A 23,609-nucleotide genomic window follows, 5' to 3' on the forward strand; every position below is an offset into this window, starting at 1 on the left:
CCCAGAGGCATTCCCTGATGACCAAATCAGAATCAGCTCCTTCCACCATCCCCCACCTCCCCGGCAAGCAACATACCCCAGAGAAAGCTCATTTCTCTCCTAGCACTTATAACCTCATGTTGCAGTCTGTCTTTTCAAAACACTGTGCGCTTCGCAAGGGCAGGGAGGGCTGTCTGTCCCTCACCACTGAGTCTCAGGAGTCAGGGCAGGCCCCACTACAGAATCGATCAAGGAATGAATGTATGAATGAATGAATGAATTTTTCATAACTGCTGCTCCAAACCATTCCTCAGCTTACGTTCCAAGCACAACCAGAATATGACCTCCAGAGCCCTCCTAGACATTCTGAATCTCGCTGTACTTAAATAAGCATCAGAGGCCCCTCCCAGCTCAAGACTGGGAGCTCCTCCTTCTCCCCAACACAGACTGGGGTCTCCTTGAATTCTCTTTCAGGGAAGCTGAGAAAGACTATGAAATGTAATCCTGTCTGTCTCTTGAGTTTCTCTAATAAAGAAAAACAGGACAGCAAACCCCCTCCCCGTCCCCCCCCCCCCCCCCCCCCCCGCTCCTCCAATCCTCCTTTTCTGCCATAGATTTAAGATTTATCTATTCCCATCCTTCTAATTGTTTCAGCAAGGGCCATGGGTGAGCACCAGCTGGAAAATTACTGCTTCAACTTTCATTGTTTGAAATGCTTAACTGACATGCAAGAAACAGGATTTTAGGTCTGTGATGCTGAGAAGGGTTGGTAGCAAAGTAGAGCCAGGTTGCAAAGATCTAGAAAATCTGTGCTACAATTTACTAGCTCTTCCCGGTGCAGTTTGGCCTCAGTTTCTACAGCTGACAGAGAGAGCGAAACTGAACTTCAACACCCTTACAGGGAAGTCCTGGACAGCTGCACCCATTGTTCTGGCCAAGAGTTCTCTTGCTCTTAGAGAGAAGTCTCGCCCCTGAAAGGAAGGCTGAGGTTCCCTAGGGGAGTCTGCTCTGCCCTCAGGAGCTGGGTAAGTACACGGAGAGGTGAGTCCGAACGGTGAGAAGACATTTTAGACTAGGACTCGGTGACCTTGGGCTGCCTGTCTAGAGTCCCAGTCCCAGTCCCAGCCCTAGGCCAGACTTCAGCCCTAGGCTGGGAGCCTTTCATTGGTTCCTCTGACAACAGCCAAGCACAATCCTATAGTGGCGTAGGAAGAAAAAGTCTGCCACACAATCTCCCCGTGAGGCCAGAACAGCGGCAAGACAGACGTTACAAGGGACTCAGGGCCAAGCCTCTGCTCTTATCTACGCATCAAAGCCACCCCCTGCCCCGGACTTCCCGGAGGCTACAGGCTCCTCCGTTCCAGGGAGGAGCAAGGCCTGCCGCGAGGGCTCTCCGCCTTCCTGGAGTCAGGCCTAATGGCGGGGTCTTTTCTTTTCACCGGCTTCAGCAGATCCTCACCCCCGCCCCCCAACGCCACCATCATTAACAGCAAAGAAAGGATCCCCAGCCATTTCCATTTCCTCTGCGGCTCAAGAGCCCCGTTGTTATTTAATCCTGAGGCCACCCCGGCAGCATCCTCGGCGCGGCCGGCTCCACCCATCCACCTGGCCAGTTCTCGGCCGCTCCCACTTCCCCGGAGGGGAGGCTGGCGAGAGGTGGGGGATATTGGGGAAAGGCGCCTACAACAGCAAAGGGCCGTGGGCCTTCGGTGGACCGAGGCTCCTCAGGCCAGCGTCCTGTGAGGGCTAGGAAACCGACTGGGACAGAGAGAGGACACCTAGCTAGGGCGGCAGAGGGCGGGCAGACGCCCGGGCACTGAGGACATTGCACTGGGGCGGGGGGAACGCTGGGAGGCGAGGGCCAGGCTTCCTCTGGCTGAATTGCCAGAATCGCCCCGGGGGCTACTGGAGCCGGAAGAGGCCTGGGCCCAGTCACTGTCTACACCCAAGAAATGGGGGGAGGGGCGGCCAGCACTCACGAGAGATTCAGCCTCAGGAAAAGGAATCAGATTCACTCACCAATCCCCACCCCACCCTTTGATACGGATGATGGACATTTTCTTAATATTTGGTAAACGCAGCTTCAAGATCCCTCCCGCCTGGCGTCTCTGGTCTAGAGCAAGAGAAGGCCCCCAGTAGGGGTCCTCCAGCCCCCTCTTTTGACTGCTTGCGGGAGGCAGAGATCCCCAGATCTAGGTATGTCCTCCCCCACCCTGCTCTCATCCCGGGATCCGGAGGCCGCAGCGCCCCCCGCCCCCCAGCGACACTGACGGTTCCTGCCCAGGCCCGCAGTGGCGTGAAGGTGGCCTTTACCTCCTCTCGCAGGCTGGGAGGGGGTGCAGCCCGCGCAGCTGGCCCAGCTGCAGCAGTCGCCGCCGCCCTCCATTCATTAAAAAAAAAAAAAAAAAAGGCAATAACAACCTCCACTGGAACCTCCACCCCTCTTTGTAAAAGAACGACGGCTCCTGGTGGAGCTTGAGCCAGTCCCAGCAATCACGGGTTAAGATCTTTTCCCGCCCCCCATTCATAAAAAATGGAGCGCAGCGCATGCGCGCTCGCGGTCTCTTGTGCCCACCCATTCATAGAATCGCGAACGGCGCGCGTGCGCACTGGCGCTCCCTTCCCTCCCATTCATAAAAAAGCCATTTTCCCAGGCAGTGGTTGCAACATCGCCGCGGAGGTAGCGAGCTGAGCTGACAGCGCGGAGTTGGCGCTGTGGAGCACAGGGAGCCTTGCCGGTTCCTCTGGCCGGCGTCTGCGAGTACAGCGGCGGTTGCCTGCTCTGGCTCCAGGATTTAGACAGACGTGGGGCGATGCTTGTGACCCTGCAGCTCCTCAAAGTAAGTCCATGGCCGGTTTTGGGATCTGAAACTGCCCCGCTCTGAGCGGCGACGCGACTCCCCCCTTGGGCTGGGGCAAATGGTGCGCTATTTCTAGGCGCGCCTCAGTGTTCCTTCCCTCAGCCTGCGCCTCCTTGAGTCGCTGCGGTGCGCCGCAGCTCCCTGACGCCCTCGGCCCGGCCGGCACGGCGCCGGGGGTGTTCACAGCCTGGCACCGCCGTTTCCGACCCCTGGGCATTGCCAAGCCCGGCTTCCCCGCCCTCTGCGACTCGGGAAGCCCCGTGCGTGTCCCGGGAGTTTGCCTCTGGCCTGGCCTCTTTCCTTCTCCTGCCACCATCCGCCTCGAACGCTGGAACGGGCGGCTCTGGGCTTGGTCAGGAGCCACCGTTTGGGTCGGGGGGCGCCCTCGCTCTGGGCGGCTCGCCCAACTCCCAGCTCCGTGCCCACGGTGCCAGCTTTGCCGTGTATCTCCCAGCCCGCCGTAGCGGCCTATGCTCGACGTAGATTTTTTCCTTTCTCTTCGGAGCGGTGACGGACTGAATTCCCTCCCCTTCTGCCTCTTCCTCGATGGTCAAAGAGGGACTGGCTCAGGACTGGGCATTTCTGCTCCCTCTCCTTGGCGAGGCGGTTCCTCGCCGTCTGACCTTTGCTCCGCTGCCGCATTTTATGCTGTGCAACTGCCTTGCAGTTGCCTTTTTCTTGCCTGGCCTCTGTAGGGCCTGAGGCTCCTCGGCCACCCTGTACCTCCCTCTCCCCGGGCACCGAGCCGTGCCAGGCCCCGGAGCCCCCAGGCCGCGCTAGGGCTGTGGTGGGGGCTGAAGGTGCGTTTACATAACGCCAGGCGTGTGGGAGCTGGAGGAAGAGGTTGCGAACGTAGGAGAGATAAGGCTCCTACTTTCCCTCCTTCCTTCTTGGTGGTACCAGGCTTGACATCACAGAGAAGAGAATAGAGACGGTACGTTCTGAAAAATTCTGAATCGCTAAGACCCCAGGGACAGTGAGCAGGGTGAGGGCGGGTTTGGCTAGCCAGGGCAGCTGGAGCTTGGCTCCATCACTGGGTCCAAGGCTGTGCCCAGTTCCCCCTCCATGCAGACGATCAAAAAGCGTTTAGACAGTAGCTACTCTTGTGCAAGAAGACGGTTTCTCAATTCTCCTTGATTGGGGGCAGGGGGTTGTGGGCAGAAGAGGCAAGGGAGACGGAAAATGGTTGCATGGCTTATAGGGCTGAAGGATGGACAAGAGAGGCGAAATGGGCTGGAAGGGCTAGATGGTAGGCAGAGCAGGGAGCTGCTGGCTGCTGTCTTTCACCAGCTGCTGGAGGGGCATCCATATTGCCAAGGCCTCTGTGAGGGCAGGAGGCCGCCTTCTGGCGCAGCAAGGCTTCGGTACCCCCCAGTGCGTTTAGTGCTGGAAAGAAGAGTGTACAGTGGGGTGACCAAACCTAGTGGCAGCCCCCTCTTTCCTGCCTCCGAATCAGTGGCGTGATTCTCTCCAGTTTTGGGAGAGGCCAGACACACTGGAGGCCAAAGAACTTGCAGAGGGGCAGGAGCAAGCACTTGTCTGTCTCTGTAGCTGACCGAGGCACTAGCCTCTCTGACAAGCCTCTGGGGATTCGAAACTGGAAGGGACAAGGCTCAGAGAAGTTGGGAACTGTGGGTTTATCAATCTCTTAATGAGCTCAGTCTGGCCTGAGGCCCTACCCAATATTGCATTGGTGGATTTCACAATGTTTAGAGTTCTCCAGATCTTCACCCAAATGGAGCATAAACATCTCTGAAATTTTCAGCTTTTTTTTTTTTTTTTTTTTTTTTTTTTAGTGCGGGTGTCAGGAGGACTAGGAGAGGCAGGGCTGCGGTTAAAGATTTCTCTTTATCTCTCCCTCTCTGTCTCCTAGAAGGGTGGGAAAGAACTAGTGGAGATGTCCAGTGTGAAATCACATTTCCTCTTTCCCATCCCTTGGGAGGATCCTCACGTGCCGCCAGGCTCCAGCAAATCCTAATGTGGTGAACAGCACACACACTTACCAACCAAGCCCCGTGGCCAGTTATGGGTGTAGGGTGGGGATTTTAGTAGCAGATTTCTGAAATCTCAATGGACAAATACTGGTCAGCTACGGTGAGGAGACTTGAAAGGCATCTGTTGGTTATCGGGAGTCACTCCCTTTTGGTGGAGTGTAAATGCCCTCTTGCCCTTAGCTCTCCTGCCCAGACCCACGACCTTTTTCAGATCACCCTCTGAAATGGCCACGTCTCACTAAAGCTTTAGTTGGGGCTGGTGGGAGGAGACAGAACACATAGCAGGGCAGAGGCTGTGGACAGGTGGATATTTGGAGCTTACGGGTGTCATTTTCATGTATTTTTATTTTTTATTATTTATTTATTTATTTTAAGACAGAGTCTTGCTCTGTCACCCAGGCTGGAGGGCTGTCGCGCGATCGTGGCTCAATGCAACCTCCACCTCCTAGGTTCAAACAATTCTCCTGCCTCAGTAGCTGGAATCAAAGGTGTGCACCACCACACCCAGCTAATTTTTGTATTTTTAGTAGAGATAGGATTTCACCATATTGGCCAGGCTGGTCTCAAACTCCTGACCTCATGATCTGCCGACCTCGGCCTCTCAAAGTGCTGGGATTACAGGCGTGAGCCACTGCGCCCAGTCTCACATGTCATTTTTATTTGCATCCTCCCAGAATTGATGGAGAGATGTGGCTCTTTGGAAATCTGTCCTTCCCAGTTCACACCCACCCATGACCCCAGCCCCAACTTTGGTAAACCTGTGCCCAGAGCTTTGGCTGACTTTCGTGGATAATAAATGAAAGCAGTCTTTCAGTGCCAAATTTGAAAATCAGTGATTTAAAAATTAAGAGGAATAAAACTCATTAATACTTCCAGAAGTGACCTTTGAGCTGTGTTGCTCTGGGATTTAATATTGTGGTACCATATGTGGGGATTCCAGTTTCCAGGGCTGAATGTCTCATGGTGTGACATCTTACAGCTCCCAGATTTGGGCCTCCACAGTGTTTTTCTGTCCTTGGGCTATCCTGTTAATGAGGGCCTGGGCGTTGGTGCCAAGGAGGCCTAGGAAGGAGCCCTCCCTCTTTATTCAGAAAAGTCCAGTGTTTCTTGGAGAATCATGGTGTTCCATTTGGTTCTAAATCCAGAGTGTTTGTCATCTGGCCTCTACTTAGGTGGCAGTTCCCTTGTGATGACAACCTGGCTAAGGATTCTTGCCCAGGCCTCTGAATTTGGAGATAAAGTTGAAAATGTGGGGTTTTGGCCGGGCGCGGTGGCTCAAGCCTGTAATCCCAGCACTTTGGGAGGCCGAGACGGGCGGATCACAAGGTCAGGAGATCGAGACCATCCTGGCTAACCCGGTGAAACTCCGTCTCTACTAAAAGGTACAAAAAACCAGCCGGGCGAGGTGGCGGGCGCCTGTAGTCCCAGCTACTTGGGAGGCTGAGGCAGGAGAATGGCGTGAACCCGGGAGGCGGAGCTTGTAGTGAGCTGAGATCTGGCCACTGCAGTCCAGCCTGGGCCACAGAGCGAGACTCCATCTCAAAAAAAAAAAAAAAGAAAATGTGGGGTTTTGTATGTAGACATGACAGAGTTTTTAAGGAAGGGAAATGGCCAGAGTGGAGAAGGTTCTATTTCATGGCCAACCTTGTCTCCCTGAGAGGAGAAACAGTAACTCATTAGAATACATTTTTGCTCTTTCAAAAGAGCCAGGGGAAGGTGAATGAACAGCTTTCGGAAAGCTGTGTTGCCCCTTCCAGACCCAGCCAGGGGCCTGGACAGAGCAGATGAGTGACTAGGCAAACCTGCTAAGCATGGCCTTAGTTTCCCCATCTGCACAGTAGAGAAAATAAACTCCTCCCAAGGGGACAGGGGGCCAGCAAAACTGCTAGTGAGCGGCCGGGACTAGGGCCATGCTCATTGTTATTATTGAGCTCCTAGGAGGAGGGCCTGGTTTTAAGGGTGCCCCCTTCCTGCACAGGAGGTGTGGGGTGTTGCATGATGTAAGAGGGGAGGGTGTTCTTGGCTCTCAGGGGTCTGGGGCCACCCTGCAGATCCGGACAGCTGACAAGGCTGGGGAATGTATCCGGGACATGTGGCTGGGCTTAAGAGACTCCACAGTTCAGCTGTGATCACGATTGTTCTTTCCAAGGACAGGCCCCAGTCAGTGAAGGAAGCAAGGGCACAGGGGAGGGAGCACAGATGTGCTGGATCTAGCAGAGGAGGGAAGGGGCCCTTCGGGGCAGGTGGCCACTTGCAGAAGAGTGATTTCCCTTGTCAGTAGTCTTTCTTTTTCTGGTTGGGGGAAGTCATTTCCTGCTCCTGTCCCAGGAGTAAGCTAAAATCTATTATTGTAAGTTCATTTCTTGGTGGAGGGTAAGGAGACAAATAATAAGATCTTAGTGTCTGTGTGGAGGAAGCCCTGCCTTAGGAGTCTAGGGTTCTGGTCCCACCCAGACCTGGACTTGGCCAATAGTTCCCAAACCATGCCAGTGGTTAACAGGCTCCTTATGACTCCTTCTTTACTGACTCTTGGCTTCTAATCCTTCTTTATGGGAATCTGGGCAGACAATTACGGCAGTAATACAGTGAAGCAAAAACTTGAAGCTGATTAAAGAGCCCAAAGTCCAGCAAGATTCCCACCATTCTGTGTGCTCGGGCTTTGGAGCTCAGCTGATTGGTTGTGGGAAGAGAAGAAGAGGGTTGGGAACCGGTAACTGGTGGTAGGATGAAGTGATGAAAAGCAACCATTTTCTTTTGTGATCTCTAACAGATTATGGCCAGAGGTGAGCTTCTTAGTGCTGGTGCTGGGGGTAGGGAGATAGGAGAAGGATTCCCAGACAAATCCAGCTGCCCAAATGCTTTATTCTCCCACTGGGGCCATTCTCAGCAGATATTTTCTTTGTAGGGTATAGGGAGGGGCAAGTCCTCTGCTTCCCTCAGCATCCCTCCCCCTCTTTTTAAAGTCCTTTTAAAGTAATGTCATCATTTGGTTGTAGCTTAATTAGCTAAACTGGGATAGTGTCACAAAGAACCAAGCCATAGTGGTGGGCAGCCTCTCTGGCAGCCTAGAGACCTTTATTCTGAGTTGTTTAAAGGGTTAAACAACCTTCACTGAAATAACCCGCTGAGACTGAATGGGGCAGTGCTCAAACTACCCATTCATTCACAGCCTCTTGCCAGTTTGTCATTAGCTGACCTGTAGCTTTCAAAGTACAACTGTCAGGTTTTCCCAATATTTCCCAACTCACCTCACTAGGGTAAGTCAAGGGGAGGGTGTGGGTGGGTGGGATTAGGCATCCTGCTCAGTTGTGCAGACATTTAACATGCCTCTTGATTCTTTTCAGCCAGCCTGTATTGAGCGGTCTGCAGCCTGATGCTCAGCCCCCTCCCCACAGGTACAAATGCAGTGAGTGTCAGACTGGCTGGCTCTGGGCTCCCAGACCTGCCAAGCAGCAAATACAGTGTTGGGTGTTCTAGGGATTTTGATATCCTGCTGATTCAGTATTCTAGAACTCTCTGTGCCCTGGCTCCCTGCCTTCCTCACAGACCTGGACCAGGGAGAGCCCCATAAATGAAGGTACCCTAGGGACCCTTAAGTTCAACTTGATAGGTAGGGAGGAGTAGAGATTGCTTTCCACCCCAGGGTTTCCACTCCTACAAGTGAAATCCATTCAACTATAAGAAAACTAAAAATGAGGCCGGATGTGGTGACTCACACCTGTAATGCCAGCACTTTGGGAGGCTGAGGCGGGCGGATTAGCTGAGGTCAGGAGTTCAAGACCAGCCTGACCAACATGGAGAAACCCCATCTCTACTAAAAATACAAAATTAGCTGGACAGGGTTGCACATGCCTGTAATTCCAGCTACTCGGGAGGCTGAGAATCGTTTGAACCTGGGAGGCGGAGCATGTTGTACGCCAAGATCGTGCCATTGCACTCCAGCCTGGGCAAAAAAAGGCAAAACTCCATCTCAAAAAAAAAAAAGAAAAAAATGAAACCACTTTTAAGACAGGGGGATGGCACATAACACTAAACTGGAAGTGAAGAGAACTTGAATTCTGAGCCTTCCTTGAATGAGAGAGATTACAAACCCCCCCCACAGCCTTCACTCTCCACACTGAAAATTCCCCTCCCTGGGGTTCAGGCTGATGTAAGCCCATCTAGCTTTCCTTCCCTGGTGGTTGCATTGCAGAGCCCTAGGATGTTCTGATGATGTTCCGTGAGGGCTGGAGGAGTCCATGGTTCTGAAAGTGATGGCACTTCCATGCCTTCCCATGAATTCCCAGAGGTTATGGAGGGCTTCTGCAAGTCATTGTAAGTCAGGGCGGAGACATTAATATTTCAGCCTCTGAAGCCTCTGCTGTCTTGGTTCAAATCCTGCTCTGGTCACTTGCTAGCTCTATGACCCTTTGTGCTTCCATTTCTTCTCTGTAAAATGGGTACTCTCTTGAAGTATGGTGAGAATTAAATGAGAAAATAAATCACTGAGGGCTTAGCACGGAGCCTGGCACCAAGAAATCTTTCATAAATATTAGCCGCTTCCATAATTATTATTTTTTATTATTATTAGAAGGTTGAGTGCAGGTAAAAGTCCCTTCCCTCTTGCCAGTTCCTAAGAGTACCACCTAAACTTGATAGAGGTGTTTCTTTGGCTAAATGGAGTGCTGGGTTTGTTTCTCTGTCCAGTGTCTTCCAAATTGGCCATCAGTATCTTCCAAACTGCCTAAATGAGGCAAAGCCTCCTCTGTCCTATTTACATCATAAATCTCTTACTTCCTTGCAGGGGAAGCAGAGAGCACATACTAAACCTGCGCTTAAGATTGTCAGCACTGCTCAGAGTGGAGGGCGGGTGTTTCTCAGTGAGTCGAGATTGATCTACCAAATCAACTGAGAGTTGGTTTTTCTTTTTCTTTCTTTCTTTCTTTTTTTTTTTTTCCTTGAGACGCAGTCTTGCTCTGTCACCCAGGCTAGAGTGCAGTAGTGCGATCTTGGCTCACTGCAGTCTCCGCCTCCTGGGTTCAAGTGACTCTCCTGCCTCAGCCTCCCAAGTAGCTGGGATTACAGGCGCCTGCCACCACGCCTGGCTAATTTTTGTATTTTTAGTAGAGATAGAGTTTCACCCTGTTGGTCAGGCTGGTCTCAAACTCCTGACCTCAAGTGATCCGCGTGCCTTGACCTCCCAAAATGCTGAGATACAGGCGTGAGCCACTGTGCCAGGCCTTCTTTCTTTTTTCTTTTCTTTTTCTTTTTTCTTTTTTTTTTTTTTGGAGACATCATTTAGCTGTGCTGAGGGGTTATTAAATAGGCAGCTCAGAAAATTGTTATTGTCAGCCAAATAAATTCAGCAGAGGTTCTTTGAGGGTCCCTGCTGGTGAGGGGTGAGGGCAGCAGTGGATCTGTGATTTGGTTTTTGCTGAGCTGGTGGTTGAAAGGAATCCTACTACATCAGGGTTATGGAAGGGAAGATACATTTTATAATACGCCCAATGGAGCCATCGGATGCTGCATCATCCCCAGAGAGCCGAGTCATCGTGGGCCAAGCTCCCATCCCCATGTCTGGCCTCAACTGCAGGCCCAGATGTTGACAGCTGTCTCTGGAGGGTTATGGGAGCCTGTGAATGCCAACATCCCCATTGCCTGCAGTGGCTGCTCCCATCCTGGCTTCCTGGTGGGACTTTTCCATGAATTGGGGAATCTGCCTTCTGATTCCAAGGCCTATTAAAATTTCTGAGCATTGCCCATTTCTTTTGCTTTATCTGTAGGAAATGTGGCTGTTTTTAAAGAACCTCACAAAAAAAAAAAAATGAATCTGCTCAAGGGAAGGGAGTATTTTACTTTCTCCCACAGCATGGCCAGACCCAATCCTTGTCCTGAGAGACAAAACCCAACTGTATGGGGCAATAGAAGCTTCAAACTGCTGCCTACATTGTGTTGGCAGGACCCTGAATATTCCTGACATGGGTTTCTGGAACAAGGGAATCATGTTATCATTGTCCGGGGGTGAGGTTTCTGGCTGGTGCTGGAGAATCTTATCCATGGCGTTTTTTATTCTTAGGCCTTTCCTCCAGGCACCGTCCTCAGTGCTGGACCTTGAGCTCCTAACCCTGGCCTCTTGCCCCAAACTCATTTATTCTAGAAGCAAGGCCTTGGAACCCCTACTGACAGTAAGTGGGCAGGCTGAGGTAGCATTCCCTGGAGTTCCTACCCTGTCATCAGCCTGGTCCTTGGAAAAACTCCTCTCCATAGATGCTTACTTGCATTCCCTCTCTCCAGCCCTAACCACAGGATCTCCACGGGAGGCTGCTTTGGCAAGTGGCTACTCTTTGGTGGCAGACCTGCCAGAAACTTAAGGCAAACTCTGCCACAAGGAAGTCACCAATTCGATGCTCTGGTTTCATCCAAAGAGAACATGGGGGGCAGGCACTGCCACTAGGTAGGCTTTCTCCAAGACAGGAAAAACAAAGCGTGTAAAGAAATACCAGCATCCTTTTAAGTAGGCAGGGCCATGGGAGCAAAGCCAATAGTTGATGCCCTGCGTGAATGGGAAATACCAGTTGACTGAGCATTGAACCTTGCAGAAAAGACTGGATGCTTTTTGGATTTAGCAGTGTAAGTGATATACAGACTGGAGCTCTGTGGATAGCCCCCTTTTATCCCCTTCATAAACTTTCATCTAGAGCTAGCTTTTTATTTTAGACAGGTTCTAGATAAACCTAACAGCAGAGGGGCAGGATCAGCTCTCCTAATGAGAACATCATTAGCATCTTGATGCAAATTTAGTAAATGCAAAAGCGTTTACTAAAACCCCACCCCAGAATACATTAATCCAATGACCTTTTTTTGGTTTTGTTTTAAAGACTTACCTTTCTCTTCTATCCTTCCTCCCCGTTCCCTGGGGTTCTTAAGATTGGGGTGGAATCTTCCCAGAGTGTAATCTTTCCCTTGGATTCCAAATTGTGTCCCCTTGAGCAGAGGTCTTGGCCTTCTGCTGCTATTTCTTTAAATTGATCTCCAGCAGAATTCCAACTGTAAAGGTCAGCAGGCAAGGAAATGGCACTTCTAATAGAAAACAATGTGCACTTTCTAAATTTGAACCAAGCCGTTTCCGCTCTTTGATTTAAGTGACTTCCTGGGGTTCCGTGTCAGGCACTGCAGTTGAATCTCTGGCTGGATTCCAACTTAAAATTGCACTCTCTCGGTGAAATTAGAAACTGATCCAGGGTTGGCTTAGCTATTCTAGTAAATAGCATTTAGGCTGAATGTTCAGCTCAGCACTTGGAAATGGGTGATGTGAGTGCCCCTTGAGAGGATTTCCCATCCAAGTTGTCAGAAGCTGACATACCTAGGGATTATTAGCCACTGCAGGTTGCTGCTCTTAAGAAGTGGTAGTAATAAGTTAATATCCTGGATGTGCAGGCGTCAGATAACCGTCCTTCTCTTGCGAATATCTGAAATAAAGGGCTTGTTAATCCAGCTGAAAAAGTCCACGGGAGCATCCAGAGGTGTCTGTTGAGTTCACCACATTGTCCCCAGTACCTGGCACAGTGCTTGGCGGGAAGTGCTTATAAGTGCTCAGGAGATCTCAGCTTATTTCCTAGGGCAGCGATAAATTGTTGCTGCATGCCAGGTGGTAGTATGCTAGGTAATAGATAGTATTTTCTCCTTTAATCCTCACAAGAGCCCGTTTTACAGATGACAAGACCAAAACCTAAGGCACAGAGATGAAAGAACTCATTCATAGCAATATTGCTAGGCCAAAGTGAGAATCGAATTTGAGTCTGGTTCCAGATCCTGTGTTTATATCCACTGAGCTATGTATCTTAACTAAGGAGCATGTTTCACAGTGACTAAGAGAATGAAATCAGGCTGCCCGGGTTTGAGTCCTGCTACTGATAGTTTTGGATAGTTTTGTGTGATTTTGGACAAATTAATTTGAACATGTCTTTTCTGTAAATAGAAAAGGGGGATAATAGTAGTTACATTTTAGGCTTATCATGAAGTCAAAGACTTAATGTATATGGTGCTTAGGAGAGCACCTCCGTCTTAAGTGCTCAGTAAGTATTATTTCCACCACTGACTACTTGTCATTATTAATCATCTAAGCTTGGAAGTCACTGGAAAGTCCACACAGTGATTTTAGTTCCTATTTCAATTGGGTGGCTCCCAAGGACCTCATGGGGGGGGTGGCGGCGGTGAGGTATTAGCAGGCCACATACTGATGCCTGGAATCCATTCTCTCTTCCTTTTCCCCACCCTACCCCCAGGGCCCCTAGAAGCCTGTTTCTCCATACAGTCCAGGACCTCCAGCCCCATGGAGCCCCCGATCCCACAGAGCGCCCCCTTGACTCCCAGCTCAGTCATGGTCCAGCCCCTTCTTGACAGCCGGATGTCCCACAGCCGGCTCCAGCACCCACTCACCATCCTACCCATTGACCAGATGAAGACCAGCCACGTGGAGAACGACTACATAGACAACCCTGGCCTGGCCCCCACCACCGGCCCAAAGCGGACCCGGGGTGGGGCCCCAGACCTGGCCCCGACGCCCGCCCGCTGTGACCAGGATGTCACCCACCACTGGATCTCCTTCAGCGGGCGCCCCAGCTCTGTGAGCAGCAGCAGCAGCACATCCTCAGACCAGCGGCTCTTAGACCACATGGCACCACCACCCGTGGCCGACCAGGCCTCACCAAGGGCTGTGCGCATCCAGCCCAAGGTGGTCCACTGCAAGCCGCTGGACCTCAAGGGCCCGGCGGTCCCATCCGAGCTGGACAAGCACTTCTTGCTGTGCGAGGCCTGTGGGAAGTGTAAATGCAAGGAGTGTGCGTCCCCGCGGACGTTGCCCTCCTGCTGGGTCTGCAACCAGGAGTGCCTGTGCTCAGCCCAGACCCTGGTCAACTATGGCACGTGCATGTGTCTGGTGCAGGGCATCTTCTACCACTGCACGAATGAGGACGATGAGGGCTCCTGCGCTGACCACCCCTGCTCCTGCTCCCGCTCCAACTGCTGCGCTCGCTGGTCCTTCATGGGTGCTCTCTCCGTGGTGCTACCCTGCCTGCTCTGCTACCTGCCTGCCACCGGCTGCGTGAAGCTGGCCCAGCGCGGCTACGACCGTCTGCGCCGCCCTGGTTGCCGCTGCAAGCACACGAACAGCGTCATCTGCAAGGCAGCCAGTGGGGATGCCAAGACCAGCAGGCCGGACAAGCCTTTCTGACAGTTTTTGTCGAAGCCCCAGTACTCCGCCTGGAAACCTGGTTCTCTTCTGACATCTAAGAAGACTGCAGCAAGGTCAGAGGTTTTAGTCTTCTGAGGCTGACCTTGCTAGTCTGCCCACTCCCTACCCCCAGCTTCGGAAAATACAGAGACCACCACCACCTACCCTGTATTCCCCAAGACGATGAAGAAGCACTTTGGGGCTTTTTTTTCAGGGTCCTGGAACTTTGTGTCAAACAGACAATGCAGGGGCAGGGTGTGGTTTTGGGGGGAATTTTTCTTTTTCAGAAGACGGAACACAGATGTGGACACATATCCGGAAGCTGCAGCGGCTTGAATGCCTTCCCAACCCCTCCTTCTCCCTCCCTCCCTCCCTCCCCCCCTCCCCCCCTCCCTCCCCCCACCACCCTCCCTCTTTTCCATTGTCTTGGCTCTCACAGGAGCTAGCTGCCTGGGAGGAATTGTTAACTGAGTACCAGGGTACCTTTAAAGAAGACCCTTTGGAGTTTTCTATACCTTCTTCTCCTCCATCTCACTCCACCCCACTTTGTCCCTGATGTCTTGGGGAAGGTGTAGAACACCCTAGCAGTTCCTATTGTATATACTTGGGAGCCGCTGAGAACAGAGGACGGCCAGTGAGTCCAAGCCTCATTCCTCCTTCTGCCTCCCCGGAGCCACAGGATGGATTTAGGAGCCACTGCTCAGTGCACGTCTCCCTTCCAACTGCATCAACTAACTCTTGGGGGTGTTCTGCTCACCACACCGTCCTTCGGTTCTTACCGAGTCACAGACTCGCCTGCCTACTACGTGTCCCGGGTTCTCTCTACTCAGATCCCTTCCAGAAACTTTATATGGGTAGAGGAAGCCAGGGCGGCAAATGCGAGACCAAATATCATTTTGCCAATGAGTCTGAGGCTGTGGTCTCTGGATCCAGTCACTACATTTTTATAGAATAATTAAACCAGATGATAACGGTGTTTTAAAAAAATAATAATAAAACTTGTTTCCTTTTGGGCCACCCCTAGGAAGGGCTGATTTCAAAATCTGGGGGCGAGCAACCTCAAGGAACACAATTTCCCTCCCCATCAACAAGAGGATTTTAACAGCAAAGAAGAGAGGCAGCACCTCCCATTGGCAGAATGACCACTGAGCCAGGCTGGGTTTGGGTTTCTTCTCTTCTGATTCTGCTGCTCACTGTCATAGCCTTTTGTGTATAGTGATGTGTCTGTATCTTTAATGTAAATAGAGAGATGATGAAAAAAGAGTCTATTTTAGTGTTAGGAAGCCCCAGCAGGGGAGTTGGAAGAGCTGGGGGAGAGGGTAGGGGAAAGGTTTTTCCAGGGGCCACTGGGTTTGAGCCCTGCTTTTGTGCACAGCCACACCACCCTCTCCCGACAGCCCTCAAAGACGTAGCAACCCTTTCTCTCAAGGTGCTAAAGGACTCAGAAGGTGCAGCACGTCCAGTGGGTAGGTACTTGTTGCATGCAAAAGCTGTAGTGTATCTGGTCCTTCCTCCCCAGCTGTTGTGTGGGGTTTTTGCTTTGTGTGTGGTATTTTGTTTTCCCCTCTAATGAGAGGGCATGGCCTGAGTCAGAAGAGCTACCCCAGGTGAAACTGGAAGTGCATGAGGCAGAGTGTCCGTAGCATTTCCAGTTTGTTCTGTAGGAACAGAGGTGCCTCCAGGAAGGAGGTAGCGAGGTGGGTAGCTATGATAGGCATGCACCTAATGCTTCTCAAGGACTTCTTTTTTCCTTCTTGAAGACTAGTAGTAACATCTTATGATTTAGAGTAAGTTAATTGTAACCATAGGTATTTATTGATTGGAGGAAGGGAGGGTCATATTATTTTCGGCTTTATTTATGTAACATTTGCTAGCTTGTAAAAGGCGAATGTGAAATATTGCATCTGCATTTTCCAAGGCTGATTCATGTAGCTACCCTTGCCACAGTTGTGACAGATGTATGGATGTTCTTGAACATTTCAGAGGGAGTGGTAGGAAAGAAACACATTCGGCCAACCACTTACATGAACTGAATGTATCAGAAGTGTACTGAAGGGACTGGAGATGGTTTTCCTCAGATGAGGTGGCCCCAAAATCGATAGTGCACATGTGCACGCTTTCTGCAAGGCCTCAGAACTTTTCCCAGGGCCCCTCCCTCAAATTGTCTCCATGGGAAACTTGACCCAGTTGCACTTTGGTGATCTTGGTGGTCTACACACCCGTTCTGTGGAGAGTCGATTTACATAAGCTGTGTATACACACATACACACACACACACACACACCCCTACCCCACACTGACTGTCTACCAACAGAGACCCTATTTCCTGGCAAACGACCTCCTGAACCCTGACTTTTTGTGTACATACTTGTAAACACGGATTTTTCTGGGTTTTGGTTTGCTTTTTCTTTTTTTTCCCCCTGCCCCTGTTCTAGCTTGTTCTTCTTGGTTTGCTTTCAACCTGCTTGATGGATGTCTGCAGAGTGCTCTGAGAGTCCACCTCAGCGCCTCGTGTGCTCGGTGGTCATGGGAAGGAGCGAAGGAACCATCCTTGGTTCTCCCAGCTTGGTTGTGTAGCAATCCCTCAGCATTGTTTTTCTCAGCTTCTTGGCAAAAATTAAAAAAACAAAAAAAAGAATAAACTGGCTTGCCTGTGGACCCTCCCCAGCTCTGGGGCCAGTCGAGAGCCACTGAGGGACCCAGCACTCAGAGACACGACACACATGTGTAGCTGCTTCTGGCTGAGTGTGTTTCCTGTCACCAATGGCCTGTTCGGCTGGATGGTGCCTCGGCTTGACCTTTTTTGAAAAGTGCTGGTTAGTTCCCGCCCCTGTTAAACCTGGGGTGGTGGCTGGGGGTTCTGCCTTAATTCTAGGGGCAGCTGGGATCCAGGACGCTTCCAGGGGGCTTTGGCTGCCCGTGTTTATGAAGGACAGCGCTTCCGCGAGCACCCTGGGAACTGGGTCTTGGGTAGCGAAGCCCTCCCAGATAAAAGATGGGCACAGCTAAGGCTTTCCCAAGCAGGAAGGGGGTGAAGACCAATCCCTTCCTTTGGTACGCACCCCCTCACAGCTGAGGTGGAAGACATGGCTGGTTCTTTCAGCCCTGTGGAGTCTGTCAATCGCCATCATACCTCGAGTGAGGCCCAGCTAGATAATGACTTGTCCAAGATGGCACACGTGGAAAGTGTTGATCTGCACCTGAACCCGGATGACTGTCACCTTGAAGCATCCCGTTCTTCCGTGCTGTCCCAAGAAGTGTCTGGCGGGCGTGGGCAGCACAGCTCTACACTGTACAATTCACTAGGGCATCCTGCAAGCCTCACCAGCCTTCTGGTTCATGCCTTTGACGAGCATTTGTGTGCCCTCTCTGCTTACTGTGACAGTCGATGATGAATCTTGCGTTGCCATTTTCTGCTGTGGGTAACTGCGTGCGGTGTCTTGCCTTGCTTTCCCTTCTCACTGTCCCACAGCTTGGTTTCATGTTACAAACAGAAAAGCTCGAGGCTCCCACCCCGCCACATCCCGACTTCATTTCCCCCTCACTGTAGCCCATTTCCACCCCACCACAAAGTTGCCACAGAAGGTTTTCTTTGTATAGAATATTTATTTTGAAGCTCTATTTTAATAGTATTTATTTTAGAAAGTCTACTATTGTAAGAGTTCTTCTGTTTGTGAAGAAAAAAACAAGTTAAAAACTGAATGTACTGATTTAGAAAATATATATAAATATATATTGTTAAATATACACGAGACTGCCGTTTCTGGTGTGTTTGTGTGTTCACTTCCCTGATCTCTTCACCCAGCAAGGCCTCAAGTTTGAGAATAAGCAGCTACTGAAAGGGGAAGAGAAGATAGGGCTTCGTGGGCTGGGCAGTCCCTTCTCCCTTCTCTAGGATGACCGTAGAACCATCGGAGGAAAGCTGCTCTTCATTATGAAGCCAAATACTGCCAGGAGCTGCTAGAGCCTCCTTCCTAGGCAAGCTGTCCCCTAAACCAGAGTGTGCTGCAGATGGACAGCCAAGCTTCAAAACTGGGAAGAGGTAGAGGGGGGAAAAGGGTCAGCTGACCTGTCCGTTCCTCTCCCTTTATGTCCTGATTGCCCCCAAATTAAGTTTTCACACACATGAACACACACATACATGCTTCAAGGAACCAAATAGAAAAGCCCTTTGTCATTTCCTTATTTTCATAGAATTGATGGATATTGTACAAAACTAGTCCTTTCAGCCTCAAAAGCCTTCTATCCATTTCATGACCTTCTAATGTACCTTACTTCTGTTTTTTGTTTTTTGTTGTTTGAGACAGAGTCCCAGGCCAGAGTGCAGTGGAGCGATCTCACTCACTGCAACCTCTACCTCCTGTGTTTAAGTGATTCTCCTGTTTCAGACTACCGAGTAGCTGGGATTATAGGCATGCACCACCATGCCTGGCTAATTTTCTGTATTTTTAGTAGAGACAGGGTTTCACCATGTTGGCAAGGCTGGTCTCTGACTCCTGAGTTCAAGTGATCTGCCCGCCTCTGCCTCCCAAAGTGCTGGGATTACAGGTGTGAGCCACCATGCCTGGCCAGCACTTTCCTTCTGATTCCCTTGTGCCCCCACCTGCCACCAGTGCACTCAAACTTTAGACCCAGCCACTTCTCAATTTACATAACTATGGGAACTTTTTTTTTCCCAAGACTGAGTTTTGCTCTGTTGCCTAGGCTGGAGTGCAGTGGCACAATCTCGGCTCACTGCAACCTCCACCTCCCAGGTTCAAGCAATTCTTGTGCCTCCCGAATAGCTGAGATTACAGGTGCACACCAGCATGCCCAGCTAATTTTTATATTTTTGGTACAGACAGGGCTTCACCATGTTGGCCAGGATGGTCTCGATCTCCTGACCTCGTGATCCGCCCATCTTGGCCTCCCAAAGTGCTGGGATTACAGGCTTGAGCCACCGCACCCAGCCTTTTTTAGAGATGGAGTTTCACTCTTGTTGCCCAGGCTGGAGTGCAATGGCGTGATCTTAGCTCACTGCAACCTCCACCGCCCAGGTTCAAGCGATTCTCTGGCCTCAACCTCCCAAGTAGCTGGGACTATAGGCACACGCTACCATGCCTGGCTAAGTTTTGTATTTTTCGTAGAGATGAGGCTTCACCATGTCGGCCAGGCTGGTCTCGAACTCCTGACCTCAGGCGATCCACCCGCCTCGGTCTCTCAAGGCATGAGCCACCACTCCCAGCCCCCTATGGGAACTTTTTAATGAGCTTTTATTCATATGCCAATCAGGATGAAAGTTGGACTTTATTTTGAACATGTGAACATGTACCTCTTGTTTTCTAGAAATTTTTTTTTCTATTACCAATAATTGGGGGGAGATAACCAATGGTGAGGGATGGGGGAAGAAAGGGGAGTGGCAGAGACAGATCAGGAACTGTGGGTCTGGTTCTTGGTTTTTCTGGGGGTTACCAATTACAGCCTCCCAGGATCCTTTATGAAATCCAAACCTTGAGTTCCTCTTAAGAGACATCCAAATGTGTGTCAGGATCCCCAGGCACTGCCTAAGAAGATACAAAGGATGTTCTTCAACATGGGCTTGTCTGCTCTAGAACTTTTAGAATAAAGATAGGCGCTGACCTCCCTCTCTGTGGCCAGACCATGTGGCCTGTCCCATTCCTGCATTGTGGACCAAGGTTAAGTAATGCTCCAAGTCCTGCTTCACTGACAAGGTAAGTCACTGGCACTTAGAGATAATAGTCTTTTTAATTGGCTCACTCCCAGTTCGTGTACACCACACTTTGATTCAGTCTTGGGTTTCCTTATGGATGGGCACATGGGGCAGGCCTGCCCCTGGTTCTACTTTAACAATTTCTAGTGCTTGGAGATTAAAAACAATGACAAAAATCTATACAACGGTTTGAGTGCTGAATGACTCAAGCACCCAAATGCACCCAAATGCTCTTGGGTCTCAGGCACCCAAATGCTCTTGGGAAAACGGGAGCCAAGCAGTATCTAGAGAAAAAGTTCCACATGCGCCCTTCTATCTTTATCCCTCTGGCCCCATGCCTTTGGTTCCCAGTTATAAAATGGCTTTGGAGTAGTCATAATGGCCAGCATTTATTGAATGGTTTCTTTTCTTCAGGTACTGAACATCCATGGCAGACGCTATTCTTTCCCTCTTAGAGATGCAGACACTGAAGCTCAGAGAAGTTGTCCTGCACCCAGTAGGAGATAGAGAGGTACAGGGTAAAAACATATCAACTGAAGGATTTAGCATTTGGGGAAGAAGGAAGAAGCCCAGAATGGAGTACGTCAAAGGCTCCCCAGTGATTGAATTTAAAATTAAAGAGAAAGAAACAGAATTCAGCCCTCTCCACACCCATAACCAAACAGCTCCTTTGAAGGCACCAAGCCTGATGCTCATCCCAACAAAAAGAATGATCTGGAGAGGAGGGCAGAGCTGGTGACAAGAGAACCCCCCAGGCAGCCTCCTCATCTGGCCAGGAGTCCGTGGCTCCCTCCTACAGCTCTCCAGACAGCCTTTCCCACTTGCTGAACCTGCAACTTGAAGTGAGCTCCACTTTCCAAAGTACATTTGTGAACCAATCAAACTAACCCGGGCGGCCAGCTCCATGCTGGAGGTGTGTGCCAGATGAAAGCCAAGAGGACATTTTTAAGAGCCTTAAGTTTATTCATCGGAACTTTAATAAAACAATATGTCCATGGCCTAGGGCAGGTATAATTTTCATAATTTATGGGTCTGTGAGACAGGAAGAGAGCTTGGGGTTTTATTGTGTTTTGCACGATAAATGGCATTCCAATTGTCTACATGATGTTCTTTAAGGACTCTTGTCTGGCAGGAACACAGGCCTTCTGGAGCCCACCTGGGCCTCGAGGCCTGAGGCAAGGGATAATTATGAATACATCTGTATGTGTTAAGCAGGAGATGATTGAAAAACTCCCCCTGTTCCTTCTGTCATTAGAAGACACTTCCTATGCTGACACCTATATTAACATTTAACTGTTGCAAGGGTTGGAACCCTTCCTGTTCCCTTCCTCTCCCACCTTGTCCTCCGTTGGGCCTGCCCTTTTCTTTCCTGTAACTGAAGAGACTCAGGTAAATTTCTCTTGATTGGCTTCCCTCCCATTGGGCATGTGGGGTGACAGGACTCTGAACCAAAAAAACACAAAAAACACCATGATCTACAGATTAAGACAGTGAAACTCTAGGTAATGCGTTGTTTTGTTTTTTTTTTGTTTTTTTGGTTTTTTTTGGTGTGTATATGGGTTTATTTATTTATTTATTTATTTTGTTTTTCTTGTTTGTTTGTTTTTTTTTTTGAGACAGGATCTCACTCTGTCATCCAGGCTGGAGTACAGTGGCATGATCTTAGCTTACTGCAGCCTCAACTTTCTGGGCTGAGGGGAACCGCTCACCTCAGCCTCCTGAGTAGCTGGGACTGCAGGCATGTGCCACCATACCTAGCTATTTTTTTTTTTTTTTGGAGAGACACGGGTCTTACGTTGCCCAGGCTGGTCTCGAACCGCTGTTCTCAAACTCCTGACCTCAAGCAATTCTCCCGCCTTGGCCTCCCAGAGTATTAGGATTACAGCTGTGAGACACTGTGCCCCGCCTGGGTAATATTCGAATTGGAATCAGCGGTTAGAATACCTGCAGACTGATTGCTTCTATAATATTAAGCCCTCAGGTAACAGTGGCCAAGTGGCCTTATAAAATAATAATTACAGTAATTATCACTTCCGAGCACAGATGCATTATCATTTACTTTTTTGTTGGTTTTCTTTGTTTTTTTTTGTTTTTTTTTGTTGTTGTTTTTTTTTTGAGACGGAGTCTCATTCTGTCTCTCAGGCTGGAGTGCAGTGGGTGGTGTGATCTCAGCTCACTGCAACCTCTGCCTCCCAGACTCAATTCTTCTGCCTCAGCCTCCTGAGTAGCTGGGATTACAGGGTGAGCCACCCAGCCCGACCATCATTTACAATCTTGAAAACAGTCAAATTAGGTTGATGTAATCAGCCCCATTGTATAGAGGAGAAAAGCAAAGGTCAGAGAGATAAAGTCACTTGCCCACCGGCCACACAGCTGATAAGTGGTAGGCCTGGAATTTTCACCCTGAGGATATGCCTCCAAAGTCAGTGAGCTGCTTGCTAAGGCCCTGCGCTTTCAGATCAGTTCAATTCGTACCTGCCCTGGGTTGCTTTCCAGTGTCCCCAGAAAGAGCCTTCCTTCCCACTTGTGCTTCTGTAGAAGTTGATAGAATATGTAGTTTGTTTCAACAAATAACACATAGACTAATCAAGATGGGACTTGAGCCCAGGTCTAACCACTGAACAACAACAACACTGTTCTGAAACTGACCTTAGGAAGGATCTTCTATTTCCACACAACATTGCTTTTGGCCAGCTTTCCTGATTTCCTCTACAATAGAAAGAATAATTTGGGCTGTGATGGCCAGAGACTGTTTGGGGAAGGGGCAATAATCTTACAGAGGAGAGAGGGGGCTGTAAATTGCTTCAGATAATTCAAAAAATCAGGGTCTGACCAGGCGTGGTGGCTCACACCTGTAATCCCAGCACTTTGGGAGGCCAAGACAGATCACTTGAGGTCAGGAGTTCGAGACCAGCATGGTCTCCACTAAAAATACAAAAATTAGCTGGGCATGGTGGCAGGTACAGTCCGCTGCTTGGGTCACCACTCTGCTACCTTCACTAGCTGTGATCGTGGGAGAGTGACTGCCCTTCTAATAATAGTTGGCACCAATAGTAATCCCAACTACTCAGGAGGCTGAGGGGAAAGAATCGCTTGAAGCCGGGAGGCAGAGGCTGGGTGAGCAGAGATCACACCACTGCACCCCAGCCTGGGTGACAGAGTAAGACCCTGTCTCAAAAAAAAAAAAAAAAAAAGTCAGCATCTGGTGGCTTTGTGGAAAAGATGCATTACACAGAGACAGGGGGCTGCAGATGCAGGCCACTCCTGCTTTTCCAGGGTCAAAGGCATATTCCTCCTGTGCCAGCCTTGGGGTCAGATGGATGGGGCAGGACCAGAGAGCCGAAGCAGCTGGGGTGTGGTGGATGGGGAAGGAGTTGGGGAACCCCATGTTACAAATAGTGCTCCACTCAATCCTGCCAGGCCACGCCTTGGCCATTTCCCTGGCCAGCCCTGGATGACTAAAGCACTCTAAGATGCACATCTAACAGGATTCAAGAACTAGTGTCCATCCAGCCAGGGCCAGTTCCCAGAGTATGCCTGGTGTGGGCCTTGGGGCTCTCTGAGAAGTGACTGCTCCTTCCACTGGCCACTCCTTTTAGAACAATATGGTGAGGAAGAGCACAGAGCCTTACAATCCGCTGCATGGGCCACTGCTCTGCCGCCCTCACTAGCTGTGATCTTGGGAGAGTGGCTGCCCTTCTAATAGTAGTTGGAAGATTAGATTGTGACTTTGCACAGCACTCAGCCCAGCATTGACAACTGTTGTTAATATCTGAAAGACGGGAGAGTAGATGATACAAGAACTCGCCTTTCCTCTCCTCTTAGCCTCAGTTTCGTCGTCTTCAGCCTGGCAG

At 50.2% G+C, this 23,609-nt stretch overlaps 1 protein-coding gene across 2 annotated transcripts; it reads left to right on the forward strand.

The window, feature by feature from the left end:
• The first annotated feature begins 2,593 nt into the window (after window positions 1–2,593).
• On the forward strand, window positions 2,594–17,792 carry LOC105466959 (sprouty RTK signaling antagonist 4). Of its 2 annotated transcripts, none has more exons than XM_011716176.3 (2): window positions 2,594–2,819; window positions 13,099–17,792. In XM_011716176.3, the coding sequence occupies exon 2, from the start codon at window positions 13,146–13,148 to the stop codon at window positions 14,043–14,045; it is 900 nt and encodes a 299-aa protein (XP_011714478.2). In that variant the 5' UTR covers window positions 2,594–2,819; window positions 13,099–13,145; the 3' UTR covers window positions 14,046–17,792. The 2 variants fall into 2 exon arrangements, with proteins under 2 accessions (XP_011714478.2, XP_011714479.2); XM_011716177.3 differs by lacking the exon at window positions 2,594–2,819 and adding an exon at window positions 2,829–3,774.
• The last annotated feature ends 5,817 nt before the right edge of the window (window positions 17,793–23,609 follow it).

This window comes from Macaca nemestrina, chromosome 6 (assembly GCF_043159975.1).
Source record: "Macaca nemestrina isolate mMacNem1 chromosome 6, mMacNem.hap1, whole genome shotgun sequence".
Classification (NCBI taxonomy): domain Eukaryota; kingdom Metazoa; phylum Chordata; class Mammalia; order Primates; family Cercopithecidae; genus Macaca; species Macaca nemestrina.

Bases quoted from the DNA above. Each gene is read 5' to 3' on its own strand.
- LOC105466959 (XM_011716176.3), top strand. From the start codon at position 13,146: ATGGAGCCCCCGATCCCACAGAGCGCCCCCTTGACTCCCAGCTCAGTC.